The following is a 14,251-nucleotide window of genomic DNA, read 5'->3' on the forward strand; positions in this document are numbered from 1 at the left end:
AAGTATTCGAATAAGGGTATCCACCGATCCCCCAAAAAAGGACTAGGCGGAACTTGACAGCTTGCCGTTCCGAGTTTGTGGACAACAATCCACATTGTTAGGGTAGAGACAAGGCCATCTCGTCGTTATATAGAGTATCTCTGACTAAATATGGCTGGGCTTATATCTGGTGGGTATTGAGCAGTAATGGCTGTCTGAGGCTTTATCCTAAACCAAGAGTGACACCTGGTGGTTACTATAGACATTACATGCTGGTTTCTAGTAAAGCAAAACCAATTAAAGCAAATATTGCAATCCAGCCACATCCATGTATTTAGTTGTCAACAAAAAAAACAACAGATGAAAAATGACATAGACTTTCATAAAGTCCGTCAGACATTGTGGACACATCTTTATTTTTAATAAAACTTTTTGTTTTGTTTTGTTACAGTTACTTAAACATTGGTGGCATTCTTAAATTATATAAACAAATAAAACAACACACAACCAATGGCTCAAAATAAAAATTAAAAATAAACATTTGTACCTAAAGTAATAATCCCATAATACTGTCCTTTGCATCCATTTGACTATGCTGTTTTTTTTACATGATAAGTTGATCATTTCTGAGTTATTGATCAATGTGGTTAATCAATGGAAGTGGAAGAAAAAAACCTATTGTAACAGGGAAGTTGATGTGTCAATCAGCATTCAGTTTAACTCAACGACATCATGTCATTAGCCTGAGAGACAGAGGTTTGTGACATCATTGACAATGACAGCAATGGAATTGGAAAGAGCACAAAACAGATCAGGTCTTTTCAACCAGTTTGGCCGGGAGGCATATGGAAGCAATGGTTCATATTTAATACGTCTAAACCTTTAGATGGTATACCAGTGATTCAGGGACTATGAAAATCAACCCCCCCCCCCCCAAAACAAACCTAGTTAAACATTATATTAGATTTAAGATGCATTGGAATGACTGCATCAGTTATTAAAAACATAAATATGTGCCCTAAAATGGCACCCTATTCCCTATATAGTACACTACTTTTGACCAGAGCCCTATGGTACCCTATTCCCTATATAGTGCACTACTTTTGACCAGAGCCCTATGGCACCCTATTCCCTATATAGTGCACTACTTTAGACCAGGGCGCATAGGGATCAGGTCAAAAGTAGTGCCCTATATACAGTAGAGACCTGGAAGCCAGTTCCATTGCTTTTCTCCCATAGTTACACCTCTAACCTGGGACACCAGGTGGGTGCAATTATTATCAAGTAGAACAGAAAACCAACAGGAATCAGGACCTCGTAGGGTAGGATTTGAATACCTCTGAAAACATATTATTTTTTTTTAACATAGTTAAACATGGCACATATTCACACATTGTATTTCCTTTAAAAATGTTTCTGGCCATGCTTATTAATGAAAGTACTTCCAAGGTTGTAAGTAGGTGACACGCATGCTAATAGTGCATATTTCCTAAAGGGCTTTATAGCAGAGCAGTTGACCTGAGGTAATCCTATCTCTCCGATGGCTTTATACTCAGAGGATTAAGAGTGTAGCTCTGTCTGTCAGAACAGACGTTGACACAGAGAGAGAAAAGTGAAACGTGCACCAGTTTCCTGTCTTCCCACTCCGGGACTCCAGTCTCAGGTGAGGGGAGGATTGTCGTTCTCGTCCCCAGCGAGACCTTCCTCTCCAGGGATGAGGGCCTCCGTCTCCTTGGCCTCTTTACCTTCTTCTACTCCCAGCAGCCCCACACCCCTGGAGGACAGAGAGACAGAGAGAGACAAATCAAACCCAATTTTATTTGTCACATGCGCCGAATACAACAGGTGTAGACTTTACCGTGAAATGCTTACTGACAGGCCCTTAACCAACATTGCAGAGTTATAAAGTAAGAAAAGATTAGCAAATAAGAAAAAATATATAAGGAAATGAGGGGATAGCGAGGGGACAGCGAGGGGACAGCGAGGGGACAGCGAGGGGACAGCGAGGGGACAGGGAGGGGATAGGGAGGTGACAGGGAGGGGACAGGGAGTGGATAGGGAGGGGACAGGGAGGGGATAGGGAGGGGATAGGGAGTGGATAGGGAGGGGACAGGGAGGGGACAGGGAGGGGATAGGGAGGGGATAGGGAGGGGATAGGGAGGGGACAGGGAGTGGATAGGGAGGGGACAGGGAGGGGACAGGGAGGGGATAGGGAGGGGATAGGGAGGGGATAGGGAGGGGACAGGGAGTGGATAGGGAGGGGACAGGGAGGGGACAGGGAGGGGACAGGGAGTGGATAGGGAGGGGACAGGGAGGGGACAGGGAGGGGATAGGGAGGGGATAGGGAGGGGACAGGGAGGGGACAGGGAGGGGACAGGGAGGGGATAGGGAGTGGATAGGGAGGGGACAGGGAGGGGATAGGGAGGGGATAGGGAGGGGACAGGGAGGGGATAGGGAGGGGACAGGGAGTGGATAGGGAGGGGACAGGGAGGGGATAGGGAGGGGACAGGGAGGGGACAGGGAGGGGACAGGGAGGGGACAGCGAGGGGACAGCGAGGGGATAGGGAGGTGACAGGGAGGGGATAGGGAGGTGACAGGGAGGGGACAGCGAGGGGACAGGGAGGGGATAGGGAGGTGACAGGGAGGGGACAGCGAGGGGACAGCGAGGGGATAGGGAGGGGACAGGGAGGGGACAGCGAGGGGATAGGGAGGGGACAGGGAGGGGATAGGGAGGTGACAGGGAGGGGACAGGGAGTGGATAGGGAGGGGACAGGGAGGGGACAGGGAGGGGACAGGGAGGGGACAGGGAGGTCATAGTGACGGGATAGTACCTAAGCAATGACACACCTGTCCAATGACACACCTGTCCAATGAAATGACAACGCAATGACACACCTGTCCAATGACACACCTGTCCAATGACACACCTGTCCAATGACACACCTGTCTAATGAAATGACAACGCAATGACACACCTGTCCAATGACACACCTGTCCAATGACACACCTGTCCAATGACACACCTGTCCAATGACACACCTGTCTAATGAAATGACAACGCAATGACACACCTGTCCAATGACACACCTGTCTAATGACACACCTGTCTAATGACACACCTGTCTAATGACACACCTGTCTAATGAAATGACAACGCAATGACACACCTGTCCAATGACACACCTGTCCAATGACACACCTGTCCAATGACACACCTGTCTGTCTAATGACACACCTGTCTGTCTAATGACACACCTGTCTAATGACACACCTGTCTAATGAAATGCCTAAAAGTGTGAAGTGTACAAAGCTGTCATCAAGGCAACGGGTGGCTACTTTGAAGAATCAAAAATATTAAATATATTTTGATTTGTTTAATACTTTTTTGGGGGTTACTACATGATTCCATATGTGTTATTTCATAATGTTGATGTCTTCACTATTATTATTCTACAATGTAGAAAATAGTAAAAATAAAGAAAAACCCTTGAATGAGTAGGTGTGTCCAAATATTTGACTGGTACTGTGCATTACACACAGAAGAGAGAGGTGGTCATGGGTAGCGGCAGACCGGGACCCCAAAAAATAATCTCAGGCATTTCTACCACAGCGGGCCATTATTTTAATGATAATTATGAGTAAATCAAACCCCCCTAAAGTTAAAACAACGAGGCTAAAACTGGACCAGTCAACATCCCCTCCTATCCCCTCACTGTCCCCTCGCTGTCCCCTCGCTGTCCCCTCCTGCCTGCATGCAAACCGTAAATACTAGATAACGTTACAGCCGTATCTGGGTTAGGTAAGATTTCATGTCAGGATGAAAACCAAACATCTCACCTTACTCATTGGTCACATGTCAACTCAAAACCTGTATGTTCACTAATGTTGCTGATACCTGATGCGGTACTGTTCAGTCATGTGACTGGTGACTGGGAGTAACATCCTATCATGGAAGTTTACTAAGCAGAGTTAACAGAGAGTTTGGTGGCAGTATAGGGGTAGTATAGGGTTAGTACAGGGGTAGTACAGCGTTAGTATAGGGTTAGTACAGGGTTAGTATAGGGGTAGTACAGGGTTAGTACAGGGTTAGTACAGGGTTAGTACAGGGTTAGTATAGGGTTAGTACAGGGGTAGTATAAGGGTAGTATAGGGTTAGTATAAGGGTAGTATAAGGGTAGTACAGGGTTAGTACAGGGTTAGTACAGGGTTAGTATAGGGGTAGTATAGGGTTAGTACAGGGTTAGTACAGGGTTAGTATAGGGTTAGTACAGGGTTAGTACAGGGTTAGTACAGGGTTAGTACAGGGTTAGTATAGGGGTAGTACAGGGTTAGTACAGGGTTAGTATAGGGGTAGTATAGGGGTAGTACAGGGGTAGTACAGGGTTAGTACAGGGTTAGTATAGGGGTAGTATAGGGTTAGTACAGGGTTAGTACAGGGTTAGTACAGGGTTAGTATAGGGGTAGTATAGGGGTAGTATAGGGGTAGTACAGGGTTAGTACAGGGTTAGTATAAGGGTAGTACAGGGGTAGTACAGGGTTAGTACAGGGGTAGTATAGGTGTAGTACAGGGGTAGTATAGGGGTAGTATAGAGTTAGTATAGGGTTACTATAGAGTTAGTATAGGGTTACTATAGAGTTACTATAGGGGTAGTATAGGGGTAGTATAGGGGTAGTATAGGGGTAGTACAGGGTTAGTACAGGGGTAGTATAGGGGTAGTATAGGGGTAGTATAGAGTTAGTATAGGGTTAGTATAGGGGTAGTATAGAGGTAGTACAGGGGTAGTATAGGGTTAGTATAGGGGTAGTATAGGGGTAGTACAGGGGTAGTATAAGGGCGGTATAGTAGTAGTACAGAGGTAGTACAGGGGTAGTATAGGGGTAGTACAGAGGTAGTACAGGGGTAGTACAGGGGTAGTACAGGGGTAGTACACGGTTAGTACAGGGTTAGTACAGGGTTAGTACAGGGTTAGTATAGGGGTAGTACAGAGGTAGTACAGGGGTAGTATAGGGGTAGTATAGGGGTAGTACAGGGGTAGTACAGGGGTAGTATAGGGGTAGTATAGGGGTAGTACAGGGGTAGTACAGGGTTAGTACAGGGGTAGTACAGGGGTAGTACAGGGGTAGTATAGGGGTAGTATAGGGGTAGTATAGGGGTAGTATAGGGGTAGTACAGGGGTAGTATAGGGGTAGTATAGGGTAGTAAAATGGCGGTATAGTAGTAGTACAGAGGTAGTACAGGGGTAGTATAGGGGTAGTACAGAGGTAGTATAAGGGTAGTATAGGGGTAGTATAGGGTAGTATAATGGCGGTATAGTAGTAGTACAGAGGTAGTACAGGGGTAGTATAGGGGTAGTACAGAGGTAGTACAGGGGTAGTATAGGGGTAGTACAGAGGTAGTACAGGGGTAGTATAGGGGTAGTATAGGGGTAGTACAGGGGTAGTACAGGGGTAGTATAGGGGTAGTATAGGGGTAGTACAGGGGTAGTACAGGGGTAGTATAGGGGTAGTATAGGGGTAGTATAAGGGCAGTATAGTAGTAGTATAGGGGTAGTACAGAGGTAGTACAGGGGTAGTACAGGGGTAGTACAGGGGTAGTATAGGGGTAGTATAAGGTTAGTATATGGGTAGTATAGGGGTAGTAAAGGGGTAGTATAGGGGTAGTATAGGTGTAGTACAGAGGTAGTATAGGGGTAGTATAGGGTTAGTATAGGGTTAGTATAGGGGTAGTATAGGGGTAGTATAGGGTAGTATAATGGCGGTATAGTAGTAGTACAGAGGTAGTACAGGGGTAGTATAGGGGTAGTACAGAGGTAGTACAGGGGTAGTATAGGTGTAGTACAGAGGTAGTACAGGGGTAGTACAGAGGTAGTATAGGGTTAGTATAGGGGTAGTACAGGGGTAGTATAGGGGTAGTATAGGGTTAGTACAGGGGTAGTATAGGGGTAGTATAGGTGTAGTACAGAGGTAGTACAGGGGTAGTATAGGGGTAGTACAGAGGTAGTACAGGGGTAGTACAGAGGTAGTACAGGGGTAGTATAGGTGTAGTACAGAGGTAGTATAGGGGTAGTACAGAGGTAGTACAGAGGTAGTATAGGGGTAGTATAGAGGTAGTATAGGGGTAGTATAGAGGTAGTATAGGGGTAGTATAGGGGTAGTATAGGGGTAGTATAGGGGTAGTATAGGGGTAGTATAGAGGTAGTATAGGGGTAGTACAGAGGTAGTACAGAGGTAGTATAGGGGTAGTACAGAGGTAGTATAGGGGTAGTATAGAGGTAGTATAGGGGTAGTATAGGGGTAGTATAGAGGTAGTACAGGGGTAGTACAGAGGTAGTATAGGGGTAGTATAGAGGTAGTATAGGGGTAGTATAGGGGTAGTACAGGGGTAGTATAGGGGTAGTATAGGGGTAGTATAGGGGTAGTATAGGGGTAGTACAGAGGTAGTATAGGGGTAGTATAGGGGTAGTATAGGGGTAGTACAGGGGTAGTATAGGGGTAGTATAGAGGTAGTACAGAGGTAGTATAGGGGTAGTACAGAGGTAGTACAGAGGTAGTATAGGGGTAGTATAGGGGTAGTATAGAGGTAGTACAGAGGTAGTATAGGGGTAGTATAGAGGTAGTATAGGGGTAGTACAGAGGTAGTACAGAGGTAGTATAGGGGTAGTATAGAGGTAGTATAGGGGTAGTATAGGGGTAGTATAGGGGTAGTATAGGGGTAGTACAGGGGTAGTATAGGGGTAGTACAGAGGTAGTATAGGGGTAGTATAGGGGTAGTACAGAGGTAGTATAGGGGTAGTACAGAGGTAGTACAGAGGTAGTATAGGGGTAGTATAGGGGTAGTATAGGGGTAGTACAGAGGTAGTATAGGGTTAGTACAGGGGTAGTACAGGGGTAGTACAGGGGTAGTACAGAGGTAGTATAGGGGTAGTACAGGGGTAGTATAGGGGTAGTACAGGGGTAGTATAGGGGTAGTACAGGGGTAGTATAGGGGTAGTACAGAGGTAGTATAGGGGTAGTATAGGGGTAGTATAGGGGTAGTATAGGGGTAGTACAGAGGTAGTACAGGGGTAGTATAGGGGTAGTATAGAGGTAGTATAGAGGTAGTATAGGGGTAGTATAGAGGTAGTACAGTGGTAGTATAGGGGTAGTATAGGGGTAGTACAGGGGTAGTACAGAGGTAGTATAGGGTTAGTACAGGGGTAGTATAGGGGTAGTATAGGGGTAGTACAGGGGTAGTATAGGGGTAGTATAGGGGTAGTACAGGGGTAGTACAGGGGTAGTATAGGGGTAGTATAGAGGTAGTATAGGGGTAGTATAGGGGTAGTATAGGGGTAGTACAGGGGTAGTACAGGGGTAGTACAGGGGTAGTATAGAGGTAGTACAGAGGTAGTATAGGGGTAGTATAGAGGTAGTACAGAGGTAGTACAGGGGTAGTATAGGGTTAGTATAGAGGTAGTATAGGGGTAGTATAGGGTTAGTATAGGGGTAGTACAGAGGTAGTATAGGGGTAGTACAGGGGTAGTATAGGGTTAGTATAGGGTTAGTATAGAGGTAGTATAGACGTAGTAAAGGGGTAGTATAGGGTTAGTATAGAGGTAGTATAGAGGTAGTATAGGGTTAGTATAGGGGTAGTATAGGGGTAGTACAGAGGTAGTATAGGGTTAGTACAGAGGTAGTATAGGGGTAGTATAGGGTTAGTATAGGGTTAGTATAAGGTTAGTATAGGGGTAGTACAGAGGTAGTATAGAGGTAGTATAGGGGTAGTACAGAGGTAGTATAGAGGTAGTATAGAGGTAGTACAGAGGTAGTATAGGGTTAGTATAGGGTTAGTATAAGGTTAGTATAGGGGTAGTACAGAGGTAGTATAGAGGTAGTACAGGGTTAGTACAGGGTTAGTATAGGGGTAGTATAGGGGTAGTATAGGGTTAGTATAGGGGTAGTAAAGGGGTAGTATAGGGTTAGTACAGGGGTAGTATAGGGGTAGTACAGAGGTAGTATAGGGGTAGTACAGAGGTAGTATAGGGTATAGTATAGGGGTAGTATAGAGGTAGTATAGAGGTAGTATAGGGTTAGTATAGGGGTAGTATAGGGGTAGTACAGGGGTAGTACAGAGGTAGTATAGAGGTAGTATAGGGTTAGTATAGGGGGTAGTACATAGGTAGTATAGGGGTAGTACAGGGGTAGTACAGAGGTAGTATAGGGTTAGTATAGGGTTAGTATAGGGGTAGTACAGAGGTAGTATAGAGGTAGTATAGGGGTAGTACAGAGGTAGTACAGGGGTAGTATAGGGGTAGTATAGAGGTAGTATAGGGTTAGTATAGGGGGTAGTACAGAGGTAGTATAGAGGTAGTATAGGGGTAGTACAGGGGTAGTATAGGGTTAGTACAAGGTTAGTATAGGGGTAGTACAGGGGTAGTATAGGGTTAGTACAGGGGTAGTATAGGGTTAGTACAAGGTTAGTATAGGGGTAGTACAGGGGTAGTACAGGGGTAGTATAGAGGCAGTATGGGGGTAGTATAGGGGTAGTATAGGGGCAGTATAGGGGTAGTACAGGGGTAGTACAGGGGTAGTACAGGGGTAGTATAGGGTCAGTACAGGGTCAGTATAGGGGTAGTATAGGGTCAGTACAGGGTCAGTATAGGGGTAGCATAGAGGTAGCATAGAGGTAGTATAGCAGTAGTAGTATAGTAGTAGTATATGGGTAGTATAGGGGTGGCACAGTAGTAGTATAGTGGTAGTATAGTGGTAGTATATGGGTAGTATTGTGGCAGTATAGGGGTAGTATAGGGGTGGCATAGGGGTATAATAGTAGCAGTATAGTAGTAGTAGTAGTATACTGCCAGTATAGTAGTAGTATAGGGGTAGTATAATAGTAGTATGGGGTGGTATAGTAGTAGTATAGGGGTGGTATAGGGGTGGTGCAAGGGTAGTACATGGGTAGTATAGGGGCAGTATTGTGGTAGTATAGGGGTAGTATAGTAGTAGTATTATACTGGCTGTATAGTAGTAGTATAGGGGTAGTATAGTAGTAGTATGTGGGTAGTATAGGGGCGGTATAGTAGTAGTATATGGGGTAGTATAGTAGTAGTATATGGGTAGTATAGGGGCGGTATAGTAGTAGTATAGGGGTAGTATAGTACTAGTATATGGGTAGTATAGGGGCGGTATAGTAGTAGTATAGGGGTAGTATAGTACTAGTATATGGGTAGTATAGGGGCGGTATAGTAGTAGTATAGGGGTAGTATAGTAGTGGTAGTATACTGCCAGCATAGCAGTAGTACAGGGGTAGTATAGCAGTAGTATATGGGTAGTATAGTAGTAGTATATGGGTAGTATAGTAGTAGTATAGGGGTGGTACAGGGGTAGTACATGGGTAGTACAGGGGCAGTATAGGGGTAGTATTGTGGTAGTATAGGGGTAGTATAGGGGTAGTATAGTGGTCGTATAGTAGTAGTAGTATACTGCCAGTATAGTAGTAGTATAGGGGTAGTATAGTAGTAGTACATGGGTAGTATAGGGGCGGTACAGTAGTAGTATAGGGGTAGTATAGCAGTAGTAGTATACTGCCGGTATAGTAGTAGTATAGGGGTAGTATAATAGTAGTATGGGGTGGTATAGTAGTGGTATACTGCCAGTATAGTAGTAGTACAGGGGTAGTATATCAGTAGTATATGGGTAGTATAGTAGTAGTATAGTAGTGGTATACTGCCGGTATAGTAGTAGTATAGTAGTAGTATGGGGGTAGTATAGTAGTAGATAATACTCACGCTAGCATTGCCAAGGGGATGACACAGAGTCCAGCAGACAACAGGAAGCAGAATCCAGGGTACCAGTTTACCGTGGCAGCGTAGAGACTACTGAACACAGCTATCGCCACACTGATGCTCACACTGTCCAGGCACGCCAAGCACGCAAACAACGCTCCTACACACGCACCACACACACACACACACAGAGGAAGACAATACACTGTCAGATAAAGAAGTTCAAAGCCACATTAAAATACTTTAGCCTAACGTTGCCACATAGGTAAATCACCCTACATTAAAATACTTCAGCCTAACGTTGTGAGACAGAAGGAGTACACCTCTTCTGTTATCTGTCACCATGTCATAATGGTTGCCTTGCTTCCACATTATTGCCGCGAGTTCCATGGTTGCCATAGCGTCGTGAGGTAGCCTAGGCAGAGAGCTCTGTAAATATTGTACATATTTTAGTGTTTTTTTCGTGTTGTTTTTATAATTGTATATTTGAATCAACTTTTTGGGGTTTTTGATAACTTGTTGATAGATTGACTGTAATATCTGGCGGTGACTCACGAAATTGTAGGACTGATTATGACATTATGATATTGTATTTGTCTTAGCTAGCTTGCTAATATGATTTGAATGATGCTGTCACGCCCTGGCCTTAGTATTCTTTGTTTTCTTTATTATTTTAGTTAGGTCAGGGTGTGACATGGGTATTTATGTGGGTTTTGTAGTGTCCAGGGTGATTGTAAGGTTTAGGGGGTTTATTTAGAGTAGTTGGGTTTATGTTTAGTATAGTTGTCTAGCAGTGTCTATGTTGTGTGTAGTTGTCTAGGAAAGTCTATGGTTGCCTGAATGGGTTCCCAATTAGAGACAGCTGGTTTCTGTTGTCTCTGATTGGGAGCCATATTTAGGGTAGCCATAGGCTTTAGTTTGTTGTGGGGAATTGTCTATGTCTGAACGTTTGTAGCCTGTGTGTGTGCACTACGTTTATTAGCTTCACGGTCGTTTATTGTTTTGTTAGTTTGTAAGTGTTTTGTTTCGTTTTGCCTTCTTCTATAATAAAAGGAAGATGGCTTATTTTCCACATGCTGCGTTTTGGTCCGTCTCTCCTCCACACGATCGTGACAGAATTCCCCACCAACATTGGATCAAGCAGCATGAGCGGAACCAACAACAGCGGCAAAGTAAACAGGACTCATGGACATGGGAGGAAATATTGGATGGAAAGGGACCATGGGCTCAACCAGGAGAATATCGCCGCCCTAAAGCTGAGCTGGAGGCAGCGAAGGCAGAGAGGCGGAGATATGAGGAGGCAGCAAGGAGACGTGGCTGGAAGCCTGAAAAGCCCGTGAGTACTACCCAAAAATTTCTTGGGGGGGGGCTAAGAGGTAGTGGGCCAAGGGCAGGTAGGAGACCTGCGCCCACTTCCCAGGCTAACCGTGGAGAGCGGGAGTACGGGCAGACGCCGTGTTACGCAGTAGAGCGCACGGTGTCTCCTGTACGTGTGCATAGCCCAGTGCGGGTTATTCCACCTCCCCGCACTGGTAGGGCTAGATTGAGCATTGAGCCAAGTGCCATGAAGCCGGCTCTACATATCTGGCCACCAGTACGTCTCCTTGGGCCGGCTTACATGGCACCAGCCTTACGCATGGTGTCCCCGGTTCGCCTACATAGACCGGTGCGGGTTATTCCACCTCCCCGCACTGGTCGGGCGACGGGGAGCATTCAACCAGGTAAGGTTGGGCAGGCTCGGTGCTCAAGGGAGCCAGTACGCCTGCACGGTCCGGTATTTCCGGCGCCACCTCCTCGCCCCAGCCTAGTACCACCAGTGCCTACACCACGCACCAGGCTTCCAGTGCGTTTTCAGAGCCCTGTTCCTCCTCCACACACTCTCCCTATGGTGCGTGTCTCCAGCCCAGTGCCTCCAGTTCCGGCACCACGCACTAAGCCACCTGTGCGTCTCCTGAGTCCTGTACACACTGTTATTTCTCCCCGCACTCGTCCTGAGGTGCGTGCCCTCAGTCCGGTACCACGCACCAGGCATATAGTGCGCCTTGAGAACTCAGTGTGCCCTGTTGTTGTTCCCCGCACTAGCCTGAAGGTGCGTGTCCTTAGCCCGGTACCTCCAGTTCCGGCACCACGCACCAGGCCTACAGTGCGTCTCAGCCGGCCAGAGTCTGCCGTCTGCCCAACGGCGCCTGAACTGTCCGTCTGCCAAGCGCCGCATGAACTGCCCGTCTGCCATGAGCCTACAGAGCCTTCCGCCAGACAGGAGCAGCCAAAGCCTTCCGCCAGACAGGATCAGTCTGAGCCATCCGTCTCCGCAGCGCCATCTGAGCCATCCGTCTCCGCAGCGCCATCTGAGCCATCCGTCTCCCCAGCGCCATCTGAGCCATCCGTCTCCCCAGCGCCATCTGAGCCATCCGTCTCCCCAGCGCCGTCTGAGCCATCCGTCTGTCCCGAGCCATTAGAGCCGCCCGTCTGTCCCGAGCCGTCAGAGCCGTTAGTCAGTCAGGAGCCGCTAGAGCCATTTGTCAGTCAGGATCTGCCAGAGCCGCCAACCAGACAGGATCTGCCAGGGCCGCCAACCAGACAGGATCTGCCAGGGCCGCCAACCAGACAGGATCTGCCAGAGCCGCCAACCAGACAGGATCTGCCAGAGCCGCCAACCAGACAGGATCTGCCAGAGCCGTCAGCCAGCCATGAGCGTCCTGAGCCGTCAGTCAGCCATGAGCGTCCAGAGCCGTCAGTCAGCCATGAGCGTCCAGAGCCGTCAGCCAGCCATGAGCGTCCAGAGCCGTCAGCCAGCCATGAGCGTCCAGAGCCGTCGGCCAGTCATGAGCTGTCCCTCAGCCCAGAGCGGCTATTTATTCAGAACTGCCCCTCAGTCCAGAGCTGTCTCTCTGTCCGGAGCTGCCTTTCAGTCCGGAGTTGCTCCTCTATCCTGAGCTACCTCTCTATCCTGAGCTACCTCTCTATCCTGAGCTATTCCTCTATCCCGGTGCTGCCCCTTGTGTCGATGTTACCCAAAAGATTAAGTGGGGGTAATATGAGGGTGGTCATTTGTAGGGGGAGATATAAGCTGGGATTGACTATGGTGGGGTGGGGACCTCGCCCTGAGCCTGAGCCACCACCGTGGTCAGATGCCCACCCAGACCCTCCCCTAGACTTTGTGCTGGTGCGCCCGGAGTTCGCACCTTAAGGGGGGGGCTATGCCACGCCCTGGCCTTAGTATTCTTTGTTTTCTTTATTATTTTAGTTAGGTCAGGGTGTGACATGGGTATTTATGTGGGTTTTGTAGTGTCCAGGGTGATTAGGGGGTTTATTTAGAGTAGTCGGGTTTATGTTTAGTATAGTTGTCTAGCAGTGTCTATGTTGTGTGTAGTTGTCTAGGAAAGTCTATGGTTGCCTGAATGGGTTCCCAATTAGAGACAGCTGGTTTCTGTTGTCTCTGATTGGGAGCCATATTTAGGGTAGCCATAGGCTTTAGTTTGTTGTGGGGAATTGTCTATGTCTGAACGTTTGTAGCCTGTGTGTGTGCACTACGTTTATTAGCTTCACGGTCGTTTATTGTTTTGTTAGTTTGTAAGTGTTTTGTTTCGTTTTGCCTTCTTCTATAATAAAAGGAAGATGGCTTATTTTCCACATGCTGCGTTTTGGTCCGTCTCTCCTCCACACGATCGTGACAGATGCAAGCAATACCAAATCAACAGCATCGGTTTTGCCCCAGTTCCGAGAGGAAGTGGACTGCGGTGTCAGGGGATGCAGAGGCTTGCTTCGTAGAAGGCTTTTCTGAACCCCTGCCGAGGTGTGGTGGTCTTACTGGAGCATTTACAGTCGCAAAGAACATTACCCAGGTGGTTGCTACATTTCAGTAGTGGACGATCCAGTCTAGCTACGGAGGAGGCACAAAGCCAGGCTCGTTCCACCTCAAAAAGCTCCAGAAAGAGGATTTCAACACCCACCATGTCAGATTGTTCTGAAATGGTTTCTGTTTCTAGAAACAGATAAGACTAGCATTCCTGCAACATTATTTTGTTGAAATTTAATTTGGTCTCTAAGCTAATTGATTGCATCGAAATTGACCATTTTACGAGGCCTGTCTCTCAGACGTCTACCTCCCAACCTGTACCATATTCATTTATTAATTTAACCTTTATTTAACTAGGCAAGTCAGTTAAGAACAAATTGTTAATTACAATGACGGGGAACAGTGGGTTAACTGCCTTGTTCAGAGGCAGAACAACAGATTTTTACCTTGCCAGCTCGAGGATTCGATCTAGCAACCTTTACGGTTACTGGCCCAACGCTCTAATCACTAGGCTACCTGCTGGTTACTGGCCCAACACTCTAACCACTAGGATACCTGCTGGTTACTGGCCCAACGCTCTAACCACTAGGCTACCTGCTGGTTACTGGCCCAACGCTCTAACCACTAGGCTACCTGCTGGTTACTGGTCAACACTCTAACCACTAGGCTACCTGCTGGTTACTGGTCAACACTCTAACCACTAGGCTACCTG

At 47.0% G+C, this 14,251-nt stretch overlaps 1 protein-coding gene across 1 annotated transcript in view; it reads right to left on the reverse strand.

Moving 5' to 3' along the window:
• Positions 1–1,095: 1,095 nt before the first annotated feature.
• The window catches only part of LOC120021620 (solute carrier family 46 member 3-like), a 48,786-nt gene continuing 35,630 nt past the window's right edge, over positions 1,096–14,251 (reverse strand). Inside the window, exons 5-6 of the mRNA XM_038965427.1 lie at positions 9,744–9,900; positions 1,096–1,753 (exon numbers count right to left, since the gene is read on the reverse strand). Coding sequence (XP_038821355.1) covers positions 1,639–1,753; positions 9,744–9,900 — 272 coding nt within the window. The 3' untranslated portion in view covers positions 1,096–1,638. The remainder of the gene's footprint in view (positions 1,754–9,743; positions 9,901–14,251) is intronic.

This window comes from Salvelinus namaycush, chromosome 26 (genome assembly GCF_016432855.1).
Source record: "Salvelinus namaycush isolate Seneca chromosome 26, SaNama_1.0, whole genome shotgun sequence".
NCBI classification, from domain to species: domain Eukaryota; kingdom Metazoa; phylum Chordata; class Actinopteri; order Salmoniformes; family Salmonidae; genus Salvelinus; species Salvelinus namaycush.